Source organism: Penicillium psychrosexuale (assembly GCF_028828465.1).
Source record: "Penicillium psychrosexuale strain IBT 29551 chromosome Unknown utg000002l, whole genome shotgun sequence".
Taxonomy (NCBI): Eukaryota; Fungi; Ascomycota; class Eurotiomycetes; order Eurotiales; family Aspergillaceae; genus Penicillium; species Penicillium psychrosexuale.
The window spans coordinates 4,410,858-4,427,148 of NW_026643187.1; the positions used below are offsets into that span (position 1 = coordinate 4,410,858).

At 43.3% G+C, this 16,291-nt stretch overlaps 4 protein-coding genes across 4 annotated transcripts, besides 2 other annotated features; 2 read left to right on the forward strand and 2 right to left on the reverse strand.

The window, feature by feature from the left end:
- Positions 1-674: 674 nt before the first annotated feature.
- On the forward strand, positions 675-1,709 carry N7518_002794 (WD40 repeat domain-containing protein; the record flags this gene model as incomplete). Its single annotated transcript, XM_057183722.1, is given in 6 exon segments — positions 675-740; positions 816-992; positions 1,103-1,216; positions 1,229-1,251; positions 1,505-1,601; positions 1,626-1,709. The coding sequence occupies 6 exon segments, from the start codon at positions 675-677 to the stop codon at positions 1,707-1,709; spliced, it is 561 nt and encodes a 186-aa protein (XP_057045172.1).
- Positions 1,710-1,866: 157 nt separating this feature from the next.
- Positions 1,867-1,907: a sequence feature (Short protein (N7518_002795, KAJ5800727.1) was converted to a misc_feature.).
- Positions 1,908-1,962: 55 nt separating this feature from the next.
- Positions 1,963-1,996: a sequence feature (Short protein (N7518_002795, KAJ5800727.1) was converted to a misc_feature.).
- Positions 1,997-11,382: 9,386 nt separating this feature from the next.
- On the forward strand, positions 11,383-12,831 carry N7518_002796 (sterol homeostasis protein ARV1; the record flags this gene model as incomplete). Its single annotated transcript, XM_057183723.1, has 3 exons — positions 11,383-11,571; positions 11,624-11,677; positions 11,734-12,831. The coding sequence occupies 3 exons, from the start codon at positions 11,383-11,385 to the stop codon at positions 12,829-12,831; spliced, it is 1,341 nt and encodes a 446-aa protein (XP_057045173.1).
- A 559-nt stretch (positions 12,832-13,390) lies between these two features.
- Positions 13,391-13,964, reverse strand: N7518_002797 (uncharacterized protein; the record flags this gene model as incomplete). Its single annotated transcript, XM_057183724.1, has 4 exons — positions 13,391-13,470; positions 13,546-13,598; positions 13,696-13,779; positions 13,954-13,964. The coding sequence occupies 4 exons, from the start codon at positions 13,962-13,964 to the stop codon at positions 13,391-13,393; spliced, it is 228 nt and encodes a 75-aa protein (XP_057045174.1).
- A 686-nt stretch (positions 13,965-14,650) lies between these two features.
- On the reverse strand, positions 14,651-15,895 carry N7518_002798 (BAR domain-containing protein; the record flags this gene model as incomplete). The annotated part of the gene is made up of 5 exons (XM_057183725.1): positions 15,856-15,895; positions 15,589-15,744; positions 14,949-15,510; positions 14,745-14,876; positions 14,651-14,683 (listed from the first exon to the last, which is right to left on the reverse strand). Exons 1-5 carry the CDS (start codon positions 15,888-15,890, stop codon positions 14,651-14,653), a joined length of 918 nt encoding a protein of 305 aa, XP_057045175.1. The 5' UTR covers positions 15,891-15,895.
- Between the last annotated feature and the right edge of the window lie 396 nt (positions 15,896-16,291).

The window sequence follows — 16,291 nt, forward strand, 5'->3', positions numbered from 1 at the left end:
TTATTCCTCCAGAAGCATTTTCTACACTAGGTGGAAGCCATGAGCCTACTGGGTCTTATATCGGAGGTAGTAGGTATGCTTAATCATTTTTATATAATGATCCTAGTAAGTAATGTACCACATAGCCATTTAAGATATATACTAATATATATAGGGTGACGGCAATTTAATGATCTCGGATTTTTTATATAACATAAAGCGCTTTGTTCTGAAAAATCGCTAGATAGCCGAAGAAGCACCACTCCAGATTTATTGCGTAGGATTAGTATTTATACCTCAGACTGTAGTTATTTGTAGAGAGTTTAAGTCAGAGCTTCCTGCTTTAATAGGCCAGTTGCCATAAGTTAACGAAAAATGGGGTATGGAATTATAGGCTCTAGCGGGTTATTTAGACTAGGTTATATCGGTAGCCTTCTTACCCGATAGCCACCTACTAGCGTCCGGCTCTTAGGATAAGACAGTATGGCTCTGGGATATAGCGATGGGTAGCATATAGCAGATTCTCGAGGGTCATTTAGACTAGGTTATATTAGTGGCTTTCTTACCCAACGGCCGGCTACTGGCGTCCAGTTCCGATGATAAGACAGTACGGCTCTGGGACATAGCGATAGGTAGCCTATAGCAGACTCTTAAGGATCATTTAAACTAGGCTAGATCAGTGGCCTTCTTACCTAATGGCTACCTGCTGGCGTCCAGCTCTTATGATAGGACAGTGCGGCTCTAGGACACAGCGACGGGTGGTATATATTAGACTCTCAAGGGTCATTTAGACCAGGTTATATCAGTGGCCTTCTTACCTAATAGCCGGCTACTAGTATCCGGCTCTTAGGATAAGACAGTGCGGCTCTGGGACACAGCGACGGGTAGCATATAGCAGACTCTTAAGGGTCATTCACACTAGGTTATATCAGTGGCCTTCTTACCCGACGGCCGGCTACTGGTATCTAGTTCTAATAATAAGACAGTGCGGCTCTAGGACCCGGCGACGGGTAGTATATAGCAGACTCTCGAGGGTCATTCGGAATAGGTTATATCAGTGGCCTTCTTACCCGATAGCTAGCTACTGGCGTCCGGCTCCAATAATAAGACAGTATAGCTCTAGGATATAGCGACGGGTAGCATACAGCAGACTCTCAAGGGTCATTCACACTGGGTTATATCAGTAGCCTTCTTACCCAACGGCCGGCTACTAGCGTCTAGTTCTAATAATAAGACAGTACAGCTCTAGGACACGAAGACTGAGGGCCTATAGTAGACTCTAGAAGGCGATTTAGGATCGGTTCAGTCGATAGCCTTCTTACCCAACGGCCGGCTACTAGCGTCCGGCTCTAATGATAAGAGAGTGCGGCTCTAGGAAACGGCGATAGGAGTCCTACAGCGGACTCTTAAGGGTCATTTAAACTAGGTTCAGTCGGTAGCCTTCTTATCTAATAGCCGGCTGTTAGTATCCGGTTCCGATGACAGGACAGTACAGCTCTGGGATCTAGCGACTAGCGCCCTATAGTAGATACTCGCGTGTAATTCTAACTCGGTTATATCGGCGATTATATCGGTGGCATTCTCTCCTAATAGCCGGCTATTGGCGTCTGGCTCCAATGATAGTATAGTATAGGTCTAGGATACAGCGACAGGAGGCCTTCAGTATTCTTTTAAGGGCCATTGGAGCTCGGCTTAGTCGATTGCTTTCTCGCCCAATGGCCGCCTACTAGCATCCGGCTCCAATGATAGGACAGTACAGCTCTAGAACCCGGCGACCGGTACCCTACAGTAGACTCTCGAAGGCCATTCGGCTTTAGTTCAATCGGTGACCTTCTCGCCTAACGGCCGGCTACTGGCATCAGGCTCTTATAATAATACAGTGCGGCTCTAGGATACATCGACAGGCGTCCTACAAGAGACTTTGAATACTAAGGGAACTGTCAATAACCTCGAATTTTCTCAAGATTGTTCGTATCTATTTACCGATATAGGCACCCTCGATATTCAGTGCGGACATGAAAATTATGCTTCTCATTCTACCTATAGGAACCTGGCGATCTTTATTAAGCAAGGACACTGGATAAATCTAAACGGTAAGAATATACTGTGGCTTCCTCCTAACTTTCGGCCTAGTTATTACGCGGTTAATAGGGATTTACTCGCCTTAGGGCACGCATTAGGGCAGGTTTATTTCATACAATTTAGTATATAGTAAGTATCAATGTTATCCATTTTCCTTCCTCTATTTTCAAATCTCAGAAGAGCCTGAGAGAAAAACAGAATTTTTAGGCCATATAGTGCCGATGGAAAGTACCATTTACATAAATTCAGCAAGTTTCTAAATCCTATATAGTCTATCAGGTTATGGTTTACCATATATCTGGATACCGAGTCAGTAACTAGATCTAGAGTGCTCTACGCTAGCATAAAAGTAAGTATATGTCATACCCTACTAAGCAGCACCCATTTCCTAGGCTAGAGTCTTAGCAGTAGGGCGCAGATCTAACGAAAGAGTATAGATTAGTGAAGCTGGTTTTACACTTCTCTGTATTAATTATAGATAACCGCTATATATATTAGTAAGCGCTGGTAGCGTGGGAAAATCCGTAGGGACATTTGGGTATACACTACTACTAGCGTAGCGCGTAATCGGCCTAGACCACTATAGTAAACGGGCGGGTAAATCCTAGTTAGGGAACCCGCAGTGATTATATAGCACTAGGGCGTTATGGCCTATTAGAATTTCGCTCTCAGTACTACTCTTAATATATAAACCTTTCTTTCTAGTGTGCTACTTATACCCTTCTATTTCTCTATTTGGGTTTATATAATTGTTTCCACTTAACTCCGATCATATCGGATAGTGTAAGAGAGCAGATAAATCTTAACAGTCCCCTACTACCACTACCACCCAAAATTCCTGGCTCAAAAATCTCTAGTTATATCTTAAAACTCAGAACTGCCCCTTTAGATTACTTTTTCTAAGCACCAAACCCACCCCAGTATATGGACCTGTTCGATACACCTACTAGACCCTATTTCTTCTATGGTACGTTGACCGATCTGTCTATGGTTCGTGAGATTTTAGGGCTGGAAAATGAGCCCAAGCTGCGCCCAGCACATTTATCGGGCTATAAGTATATATTGCGGGGGTAATACCCTGTACTATTAGATGCTCTAGACTCCGTTATCAAGGGCGCAGTATATCATATTAGAACGGTTGAATATAGGGAGAGGCTTGCTGCATATAAAATAAAAAACTACCAAGCTAGCCCTTACCGTATCTACTATACTAATAGGAAGGAGCCTACGGACGATATAGGGTATATATTCAAGTTTAAAGGGGATCAGAATAATTTAAGCGATAGAATATTTGACCTAAGGGTCTGGTTAGAAAGAATAGGAAGAGTGGCTACAGTAAAAAACCTCGATACAAAGAAAAGCATAACATAAGGTAGATAATACATTAAATTCTGTCGAAATAGTAATATTATCCCTGTTCAGTGGTAACCTTTAGTTTATCTACAGTTAGATTCACTAGGTTCAAACCCCGTTATATAGTTTTACACTAAGCTCAGAGTTTTATTAAATGTAACTCGAGCTACTATGAAAGGGACTCGGACCAGGGGTTTAATACCTTCTTAGAATAGTGTATAAAAATGGTCGGCGTAAAAGAAGAGAGTACCAAAGCTAGATTCGACATATAGGCTTAAAGTAGAAGCTTAGGATAAATAAGTCTTATCTTATATTCAACGGTATAAAGTAGAAGTAAAGCGCGATATAAGATCAAAGGGCGTTAACAGAACGTACCATATGCCGAGGCTAAGTGCCTAGCCCCACCAGGATGGCAATTAACAAATACCTTCATAGCACGAGCTTTTTCGTGGCATAATGCGCCGTAGGTAGCTGTCTATATCACGGATAACAAAACCTACTGGCTGCAGCAAACACGTATCCTAAATTTCTCTTCCAATTAAGTACGTTTATCTACATCAAATATGAAATCTAACCGAAAGTGCTACTATATGTTCGATCGTAGGTATATCACCTATAAGGAATCCCATAGTGGTCTTTCTATTAAAGGATATGGCTTTTTATCTAGCTAAGTAAAGGCTATATAACCAAGCTAACGCTAGATAAAGGTGGTTATCTACGAAAGATCAGTCTACTTTTATTAGAAGCTCTATAATCTCTGGCTTGAAAATTATACCTAAATCCTATTAAGATAGAAAATTTATAGTGAGTTTGAAGCTCAACTAATAAAGTCTATATTCGTTACACTTTTGCATTTAAAGCTAGCCCTAGTATTTCGAGAAAAATTTAGCTTTTAAGGCTAAGCCTAAACTTATACCTATTCTCACCAAGTTCTCTTCTATCTTTCAAATATCGACCTAATTCATAGCTAGAAATTTTAAGCAGAAGTATTAGAAATTAGGAGAAACAGCTTACCTATAGAATGTATTTCCTATATAGAGCTCCCTGCCACATTAAAGATACCTTAATATAGCAGATCTCGTTTATACGTCATCAGAAAGAGAAATGAGGCGCTCTGCGTACTCTTCGAAATGAGTAAATTCAGCTTTTACCAGGCTAATAATAGAGTTTACTGCTAACTGGAGATCCAAATTTTGATAGTATGCAATAAGTGGTACGATATTATCAATATGGCCCGTGGCCTACTCTTATCTTAGCTACCAAAATATGTAGAGGGTCTTAAGAAAGGGCAGTTTACAAATTCAACGCTAAATAAAAACAGGTCATTGATACTTTCAAGTGGACAGTTAGATTAGTAGGGTTAAGTAATATAGGATTATGGCCTTACTAGGATATAATTCTAGCCACACAGTCTTTCAAAATATATATTACCTTATGCCCTGCGATCCAAGCGGGAACTTCAAAGTCATTGGCGTATCTAAGAGATATTAGTTAAGGACTATATAATAGAGAACCTTTCATAACGTACTCAAACAAAGACATTATTAGCTTTATAGCGGACGAATATTTTCGAATTCTCCAATATTCATTAATACTTGATATACTCTCCGATTCATGGTAAATTTGCATGCCCTATATAGCGTGAACGCTGTCTAATAGGTCATCCTTAAACCGTTATACACATTCTCGTTAAATATTAGCCTAGAGACTTAAACTCTGGAGGAGAATAAACAAGAATTAAGGAGAAAGCATATATACCATTACTATACGCAGCCCTGATTACTTTACCTATATCACTGAAGCAGTTAACTGTATCCCATTTAGAACTGAAGTGAGTTAGTGCTAAGGATATATTATTTATTGGCATACAAGTCTGTAGACAAGCAATCATATCATTGGTATACCTAAGCAGTCTAGTATTATCAGCAGTTAGTAGCCTACAATCAATAACTAGAGATAGCAGAAGTCTATTAGGTTAAAAAAATCGGGAAAGAGGATAATTTATTACTATACCATTATCATATAAGAACTCCTACTTATATATTAGCTTACTGGGCCAAGTCAACTTCATATAGGAAACTCTAGGTCGTAACCCTTACCTAGACTATACACTTTAGAACAGTCAAATATCTATCTATTAGGACGTCCGGGAAAAAAGTGGTACCGATAAGCACTAGGTTTCTAGCAATACATTTGCGTTATAGCTTCTTATCTTTGATCTAACTATACCGGTTAACCTACTGCAGTCTCATTTACGAAGGCAAATACACTAAGTCAACCAGTCATACAATTGCCTCGTCGATTTTTCGTGATTTTTATTTAATTTGGGTTTCTAGCCAGGAAGCAGGCAATATAGGTCTAGTAAGGTATACTCCTAGCCGTTAAGCTTTTCGAGAAGTTTCTGCTTAGGCGATCGAGGACAACCAGAGTCCTTAATTATAATCATAGGGGTTATAATCATAGGGCCTAGGAAAGATAAACGGCGACAAGGTGTTATTTTAGTAAATAGATAGTCTTTCGAGTCTACTGGAGGATGCTAAGGTATTTCTTATACGTCTTCCCCTTCAAACGTCGGTGTATTGGCTAGGCGTGATGGTAGGGGCCCATAAGTCATCTAAACAATACAGGGTGCCTCAGCTACTCCACCTTCCTATAAATAAGGATTGGAGCGGTAAGACCATATACTTCGATAATCCCTAGAAGCAGATCACCTTAACAGACCCACAAAATGCTATAGCATTTTTCTCTCTAGGCACCTATCAACTATTAACCCTATAAAGCCTACCTTATATCTCAATTCTGTCATAAGTACCCTAAGACAACTTCACTCTAAATTTCAGTCACACATTTTGTAAGATACAATACTTTTCTTTTCGAAAGCCCTCTATTAATTTGGCGCTTTCTATATCTAAAGTCTTCCCACATGATCACTGACCAATTAGGATCATACATGGTCATAAGTGGATGATCTTAAGAGGTAGACTAGATAATATATCATAAGACCCATAATAAGTGAATTTTCGATTGCAGTTATAGTACTAACGTATGCGTTATATAACCGCAAACAATTTTGCGCCCGGGAATAATCTATTATTGGGCATCAGTTCATACAGACCCCGTAGTGATACAGCAAATTGATATAATATTACCAACCCTTTATTACATAGCTCTGCCTATTATGCGTTATATAGCCCTAAAGTCCTTTTAGGCTTAATGATAAAATAGAGTAAAGTCCACATCTACTAAGGATAATTGCCCTTATATCAGCTACACTTACTTTACTCGTTATAGTCTCCAAACAACATCTCCACCTATATTATTAGTATCTAAGTAAGTTTAAAAAGCAGCCTTAAGCAACTTTCATTATTATCAAATGCGGCGGCGAGCTGTTGTGATAATTATTCTAATCGAGCGAAATTCGCTACTATAGCGGTGAAAGGCCTTTTTATTAGTATATTCCGAGATTTTTCGATACTAAGTAGCTCTTACTTTAAAATAGATAAACGAATAAACCTTATACGGGCTCGCCAAAGGTGAGATCTAAAATTGAGATCTACCGAGAAGCTTAAGGTTAAAAATATTTGGCTTTATCGGGGTTGTTATAATAACTTTAGAACTATTCAGCTTCAACCGACCGCGATAGGGCTGATGAAACCGCAGTATTCTTTCATGATATACTCTGATACATTTATCAATCTCTTTACATCCCTTAGTATCGTGGTCAGTCAAAATCATCTACAGGTCTCTATAAAAGCTTCCTAAAGAAACGGCAGGGCGCTCTGATTGCTTTAAACCTAACCTACAATCTACTTTATCACCCTCTCTATTCATTTCTAGGCCTATGGTACTGCAAAGTATCTCGACTATGGTACTGCTTTTAGGTCGCTCAAGGGAAGCTCTCCTTAGAGATAAGACGTCTCTATGATATATACAGAGAAGTAGTGCAAATTACACCGAATAAACTTTTATATAGTGCTGCTGATACTTGGAAGTTAATATACAGTAAAAAGAGTTTCATCGTTTGACCTAAAATAGCTGACTGTAGATTAAAGGTCGAAATATATAGACAGGTGAAGGTTATACACCCTCGACTATTAGAGTCATTTTCTCGAAGGAGCCTACTTTATACAGACCGGTATTCGAATATTCTAAGACTTTAGTAAGTCTTTCCATATTTAGAAGAAAGCAATTTTCCTAATATCCCATTTATTCTAATAGGTTGATACAGAAGGAGACGATTATTCCTATCAGAGGCGAGCGATTGAATAAGCTTTTACCAGAAAATCGCTACTTTTAAAAGAAGAAACTCTAAAGTTCTATATGAACCAGACAATTGAAAATACCCAATCCTAGCTCGAGATAATGGATGTGGTTAATATTGTTTCTTTATTCAGAAATACTCTACTTAATATCAGCTGTAAACTAACTGTGAACGAAGACCTCGGGGCCATCAATCCTCACGGTAAAACTCACTACTCTATCAACTTACTAACCTTGGCATTAGAATGGCTATATATTCCGGTAATGGTCCAGCGGCTCCTAAGGCCTTTTACGTATACTCTAGAGAAATGTATAAGATTCTTTGGTAAAGGATTATTATACCTTAGCCCTATCGGGTCATTAGTATCAAAACGGCTAGAACAGGGAGGATCTAACAGTGACTTCAGTATCAGTTTTCTGTTCTTACAATCGAATACTTTTCACTAATATGATACTAGTATCCTTTATAAATCGGGACACAAAGGATGGTAAGACTAGCTAAACGCATTTTATTAGTAATACCACTATTTTAATAGCAGCGAGCACTGAAACTACCGCCTCCCTGCTATGTGGGGCTGTGTATCATATCTTATCAAATCCTGCAGTTTAGACAAAACTTTACCAAGAGATCCGATGTGCGACTAAAGATCCATCCGAGTTAAACTTAGAATTGATCGATAGCATAGACTACCTAAGTGCTTGCTTAGACGAGGCAATAAGGGTATATCCTCTAGTTCTAGGAACCTTACCTCATATTGTCCCTAGGGGCAGAGCATTTATTTACAAGAAGTATGTCCCCTAGGGTACAGTAGTAGGTATTAATCAGTGGGCTACTTATCACAACCCGAAGAATTTCAAGAACCCAGACGAATTTAGGCCCAAGAGATGGATTATTACGGAAGAGAGTGAATATACTGGAGATCGTCGAAGGGCCTTATAACCTTTTAGCTATAGGCCTCGAAGATATATTGCCAAAGAGTAAGATTTATCTCGATACTAGTCGATTGTTTTAGGCTAAATTTCTCAGACTGTCTACAATGAATTTAAAATTATTACTGGTGAGGCTTATCTAGGAGTTCGAGATGGACTTGGATTCTATATCGCATGATTAGGCGAAACAGAAAAGCTTTATGACCCCTTATAAGCCCCCTTTATAGGTAAAACTCAGATCACGCGCTAAGATTAAAGAAAGGTCCTTCCTAGGGTGAGGAAAAGCTTTCGCGCGCTGAATAGTATATTGCTTAGCATTAGACCATAATACTCGATATCACAATAATCTGTTAATACTTAATTCTATATTTTTGGAATTCTGTATTCATACACTTGGACGTCCTGCTTCAAGTGAGCTACTAACAAACACATAAAACTATATAAACCAATGAGATTAGAACCACTTAAATAACAGGGGTTTAAGATTATCCTACCTAGTCATAAAACTATACCTGGCCAGTCTACTAAGATAATTAGACATTAGACTTTATCATATTATTTTCTGAGGTCTTTAATAGGCAGCTGAACCAATACAAATAAATAATAAGGTAAAATGACATATATATATAATTTATCCTCTTAATATATATACTGTATGCTACAGCGATATTCGAAAACAGTTTACTACTATCTTCTATATAGTTTATCGATATCTATAGTCGAAGCTTCTTACTAAGACGATACAGGTGGCTCTACGCTAGCAGCTGCTTCTCTACCACTATCCAATCAATACCATTGCCTTCAAAGTGCTTGGTAAGATCTCGTTTGGTACAGTCATTAACAGATAATATTAGGGCGGTATCATCGAGTCTAACCTATCGACTACGGGCTATCTTCCGTCATAGAATACCCTCGGTATCCTCCTTGATTTGCTCCTAATAAGAACTAGGAGGGAGAGTTAGTTCCTGTTCTATATCTTTAAGAACAACTCGGTTATTTAATTTAACCCTCCACTCGATCTAGTAGTGAATACAGTCCGAAGCTTGTTCATTCCATACACTTCTATCTTCACCTTCAACTGCAGAATAGAAATTCAATTACTCGGACGGAAGTGATTGCAAGGAAGGTAAACGTTCATGAACTATTTACCAGTTTCAGGACGTACTGTAGTGCTATTACCCTAGATCCAGTCATTCTATGGACAGAAGACAAAACGCGCAGGACGGAGCATCACAGAGACATACGCCCTCTTCATTATCTCCAGTCCGTATGACGCTGCTATTATAGGAATAAACCGTATTTTATCCGTTTATCTTATCCTCTACGCCAATCAATCGTGAAGCTAACGACGATTTTAGTCACAAGGCGCCTTTTAATAATAGGGGTAGGGACTAGGCAGATCCCAAAAGATGTATGCGACCGCGTCCCCGAGATCATACCATAACGATGCTACTATTCCTAGAGAACTACCTGTCTATGTATCATCTGTACCCAGTATCACTATCAATGATTTGAAGGGGCTCTGTTAGCCAGTCGTTCCATAGTTCGAGACAGAACATAAAACGCGTAAAACTAGACTAGCACGGAGACACATACCCCCTCTATCTCTAGCCCGTATAATAGGTTCCTTATCCTTCTATCTCATCCTCTATATAAATCACTAATAGAACTAAGTAATACAGTCACAAGGCGCCTTGATAATATAAGCAGGGACGCGTAGATATCTAGAATAGAGTACGCGATACATTAGTATAAAACGAGGGGAGAGGATGTTTACGCGCCACCTTAGGCGTTACCTCGCTGCTTTATAGATCCGAAAGCCGTCCTAGGCCCCGATATGACCACTGTGAACTATTACAGTTATCGTAAAAAAAAAAAAAAAAAAACTGTCCCTATTTTGTCACTTAACTACACTAACCAAGCAAGAACCGGCTGACACGACTCACAGCTAAGACAGTCTAATCAGCCTATTAAACCGAGTAATCCGATCCGGTCATCTTTGGTTTTAGAACGCTATCAGCCAGGGTCGACAAGGCTCTCGCGCGGTATATCGGCCATAAGGCAGATTTACAGTCCCGCTACGCAGGGATGATTATCCTGAAATAGTATAGGGCGAATGCGCCTATATACGCGGAGGCCAAATATAGGTTAGCCAATTGACACCTAACGCCGTGGTCGGGCCTAAGAAGGAAAACAGGGCCAGAGGAGGGAGGGCAGTTCGAATTACAGACGCCGGGTCGCAGAAGAGCCGACGAGTCAGATATAGAAAAGGGGGTGGCGGAGCTCAGGAGCTCAGTGATCCGGGTCAATGGCAAAAATGCCTCACCTGCGAGGCATAGGAGAAAGAAGGCAAAAAAGAAATTAGGGGCTGTTAGATAGAGGGGGGAGAGCAGGGGACTATATAGAACCACGCACAGGGAGGCATAAGGACAAAGAGCGCTAAACCTAAGGGGTCAAGACTAAACCTAAGAGGGTAATTCGCTGTCCCCCTCCGATATGGTGTAGTGGCTAACATCGCCGTCTCTCACACGGCAGCCGGGGGGTTCGATTCCCCCTATCGGAGTTTCTTTTTGCTTTTTGTTCTGTTTCCCTTCGCTCTTGTCTTTTTGATTATTTTCTACAGGAACGTAATGGTGAAGAATCGCTTACATTTCAATTTTATGCGTGCCATTATTATCCCGTAAAGTTCCTCCAATCTTAGGTTCACCGCCTTCGATATCGCAACAGGACCGCAATCTGGACCCTTGAACTTTTTGGAAGATCCATGGATGTGACGCGATGCCTATTTGCATCGAGTGCTCCTATCCAGTCTCTCACCTGTACAGCGCCTACAGTCGTGCTGATGACCGGTCCCAAGGCAAGGGCGTGCGACTGACGCAATGTCCCCGGTGCCAGCGGTTTGCCGATAAATACGTTGAATATGACTTTGTCGTGCTCTTCATTGATTTGGTGCTCATTAAGCCCCAGGTAGGCATTATACATGTCCTCCTCGCGACCGGGCTGACCTATCTGGAAACAGGTCTACCGACATCTCCTCTTCAATCGGCTCGGGCGAGACGACAACAAATTCGATGTGGGTATACCATCTCAAACGATTGTGAGCTACTTACTGATAAGGTGACCTTTCAGCGGTCCATCATTCGCCTCGGAGTTCTTCTGCTTCTCTTCGACGTCTACCTGACCTGGGCACGCATCGAGAAGGACCCATCCCTCGCAACAACCTTCCTGTCACGCTCCCCTATCATCGTCCAGTACCTCTTCTTCCTCAGCTTGAATGCAGCCGCAACCCTAGCTCACCACCTCACCGTGCGCCTTTTGGCCTCAATGCTCGTTCCAAAGTCTCGCCGATACAGCGGACCAGACAGCAGCAATGCCAACACCAATCCTAGCACAAAGTCTACTGGAGATGCCACCCCTTCCGCTCCCCCAACGCCAACAACGCATCCCTCGCCATCCGGAGTCTCAATACACCCGCACGCCCAGAACTCCGCCAACCCCCCCGCAAGCCTGCTAAACCCAAACCCAACCCCAACCCCTAGCTCATATAGCGAGGTCACCTCCCCAACAGACCTGTCCCCACTACCGCAAGGTACATCAATGGGACCATCACCCTTACCCGCGCCGCCCCTGCGCCGGGCATCAACAGCCCCGCTGCAGAACATTCAGCCCCTACCTCCTCCAACAGCCGCAAGCCCAGCAGCGATCAGCACCGCCCTGCTCGTCAGCAGCTGCGCAAAGCTCTTCCCAATCCTGCTAGTAATCTGGGGCGCTGACGGTAGCGGCAACCTCTCCGATATCCCAGCGCACAGCCATACAGCAGCACAGATCCGGTCCGCGACGCAGTCGGCTATGGTATCGAGCGCGGTGCATCAGAGCCTGTTCGCCACAGCCACGAAAACGTCTTCCCTGTGCGCGACAGCGGCTATATCAAGTCCGCCGTCGGCTGCAGTTAGTTCTTCTTCGTTTCTGGAATCGTGGCTTGGTGTCACGGCTTCTTCGCTTCGGACTTCTACGCCGACTAGTTATCTGACGGGGCTTTTTGACTTGCTTGCTTCGTTGCTTTCTCTTGGTGTGGTTGATGCGCACCTGGTGCTGCTGAGTAATATTGAGGCCTTGTATATCTTGCTTGGTTGTGGGTATCTGCGTGCTGTTGCTGTTGCTGTTGCGGGCCAGATCGCACGGTGGGCGGTGCAGAGGGTGATTCTGGGTGCTGTGGGAGTTGGTTAACGGAGTGATTCTGATGAATACTTAGGTACTTGATATGAAACTAATTTCACCTAGCTTTCCTAGCGTCCATGTTGCTTAGGGTACTCTACGGCGTAAATCCATCGGTCGACCTCGCCGATTAGTACATAGATATAGTCGTAGGCAGTATTGGACTAGTAAAAATGACCTAAAAGGGTATGAATGCTTTCCATACAAAAAGAAACCGGCCAACTAAACAAAACTGAATCAAACTGAATCAAACAAAAGCATACACATAAAACACTGCCAAGAAAAGGACATCTAGGGAAAGCTATACAAAAGCATGAAGCAGCTACGAACTCACACAGGTTCGCAATACAGACCAATTCCACAACCAGCCCGGTACCAAGCATACGGACAGAGAACGAGAAGCAGCCTTCATTCCCCTCTAACCCAGGCGCATCGCAGAGCGGGATGGGATAAATCTAACATCATCTTATAATATCCCATGACAAGAGGAGACAATATCTCACAACCGACAGTCTCCAAAGTGTCAGTTGACAGAATTGACGAAAAACGCAAGAAACCAAGGGAAATGCCTTTATTGCGGTACGCGATCAGGTCTGATGTCTGACCGCTTTGGTGCGATGAGAGGGTGCCACTGTGAGAGGAAGACGATTGCTATATTGATTATGTTAGTATCTACACAGATCATAGAGATATGTGGTTAAAGAGCATGGGTAAGAAGAAACGTACCCCACATCAAATAACAGGAAACGAAGGTAAGGATGAGCGTGCTGCGGAAGAGGCTAAGGAAAGCAGAGTCAGTATTCTCAAGTGCTTGCAACTTTGAAAGGAAGGGCCGCTGGGCTCGCCCAGTATGCAAAGAGGGAAGCATAGACCCACGTCTGATTATCGCCCTTCGGGCTCAGGAACCACGCTGCTGTCGAGAGCGCGACAATGATAACCAGGCCAATTAACAAGCTCCAGCTGTTGAAGTTTATGTTAGCGACTATAGTCTTTTATCGAGTAGAGTATCCGGGGGTCGGGGCGTGGCGGGATAGATCGAACAATGCGAACACCCTTAAGCAAGTAATCATCGATCCATTGCTCGAGATAGATATGCATTGTTTATCCCATCACTCCGACAGAGGGAAAACATACCCGTTTGCCATTTTGTCGGTATTTTGTTATTATCTTCGTTCGTCGGAGTAAAGCACAGCCCAAGTGGAGATCACTCGGTATGTTATGCGATTGTCGATAGGGCGAAGAGCGGGCGAGCTAGGGAGGAGACCACAGAGGAGGCGGATCGTTTACTTGATGGTATAAATTCTGCGCACGAGTGTTCTTGAATGTCCGGGTCTTTTGACGGCGCGGGTAGACGGACAAGTAATCGATTGCTCGTTGCAGCGTGGCACGATTAGGATCGACTCGATGGTATTTCGGGGACGTGTTCAAGAAACCAAGTATCCGGAGGTCCTTCTTGGGAATGATGTAGCTGTTAGGTATGTTGCGAGCTAATAAAAGGCGACCTGGCGAGTTGGAGTATCTCCGTTGATGTCGGAGCTCCTGGAGCTAGCATGCCTGAGGCAGAATTGGCGGGCGGTGGACCATACAACATCTATACAGCAATGAAGATGCATCTTTTCTACTCCGTACATTTCCTTACAATATTAATTTTATGAGAATACACATAGGAGCTTCTTCTAGGTCCAAAAATACAGACTGAATGATCTGTTGGGTGGGCTCAGCTGAAGCAAAGCGGCTTAGGTACAAAACACAAGGCCATGGCTCGGGATAACAGACAAAATCGAAGCCAGACAGAAGGATAACAAAAGAAACATGGCATTCAAAACAACACTTAAGCACCCTCACGGATCTTGCGGTAGCTGGCCTAAGAAAAAAAACTGGTTAGATGTGATAGACATGTAGAACGAGCATCACCGAGAACTTACCTCCTGCTCGACCTGCAGTGCATCTACGGTTGGAGCAAGCTCACTGAGAATCTCATATGATTTCTTGTGGAACTCGAGCTGAGCGGCGATCAGATCGGCCAGGTTGCGCAGGGGCTCGGGGGTATCAAGGACCTTGTTACAAGCAATGTTAGTACCACTGGACAGATTTCAGAACACAAAAACAGAAGATCAACCAGCACTTACATTTTTCATAACGCTCACAGCCTCCTCAGTCTGGCCAACAAACTCATCTTCGGCCTGCTCGATCTCCGCGCGGGCATCCTCGCTCAGGTTATCCAGGTCGCCGTGGGCGCCGGCCTTTTTGCTAGCCTTGATGGAGTCAAGCATCAAGCGGGCGTTCTCAACATTCTTGCGCGCCTTAGCAGCGAACATCAAGTTAGTGTTGAGGGTGGTGTTCCAGCCGGCCAGGAAGCGAGACTGGATCTGAGCATCCTGGGCCAGGCGAGCCTCGCCCACCTGCTCCTCAGCCAGAGCATACTTCTCCAACGCAGTGGCGAGTGGGTCTTCACCCTCGGTGCTCTGTGCGAGTGTCTGGGAGCCGGCAAGGGAGGCACGGGCGATCGCGTGGTTGAAGGTCTTGGGTTGGGGCTTTGCGGAAGGCGGGGCTGTCAGAGCAGCTTGTGCCTCAGCAGGCGAAGCTGCCTGGGACAGGAGCTGGACTTTCTCGCTGATCGTGCGGCCCAGGTCATTGAAGGATTCGCGGATGTTTGGAGGGTAGTCGTAGGCCTCATTGGAGTATTGGGAGCTGCTCGCGAGAGATGGCACCGGTTAGCACCAGTGCGGAGAGCCATCCAGAGCGCAGAAAGCAACAGGAATTACTCACGTCACCTGCAACAGCTTCTGGTGGACAAGCTTGAGCGCATCGACGCGCTTCTCGAGCTCGATGTATTCATCGGGGAGTTGGGTCTTGTCGTCGGCCTGGCCCAGCTGCTCCTTGATCATTTGCTGAGTACGCTGCGCAAAGGGTGTGAAACTCGCACTGTCCGTCAGAAAACCAAAAGGCAAGAAGATGTTAGCAAAGCGACCGAGCACAAGTCGAGGGGGATGGAATGAGGTCCGCGGGATAGGGGGGCTATGACGGTGTACTCACCTGAAGTTCTTTCCGAATGCCTGCATTCGATCCATGATTGATATATTTTTAAACGTTTTAAGTTAGAAAGAAAAAAGGAGGAGATAATGGCGAGAAACGGATGGGAGTGTTGATGGGATATTACCACATGTGCTACGCGGGCGGGATGAAGCCTCGACCTTGCACCGCCTCATTTACGCCACTTATCAACTTATCAGGCACTATCAGGCACCTTCCTTTTTCCACCTTGATACTAGAAGACATTCAACTCCATGTCAAATCCATGTTTCCTCTAAAAGCAACCCCCTGTAAGTATCGAGTGTTTGAAATTTCAATATTGTACTTGGAGATGGTCTGCAAATTGCTAAAAGATACATAAAAAACATCCGGAAATCCCCATCCAGAACCCAGAACCACTGAGTCAAATTAAAATCATAACATCGTAATTCGCTGGTTC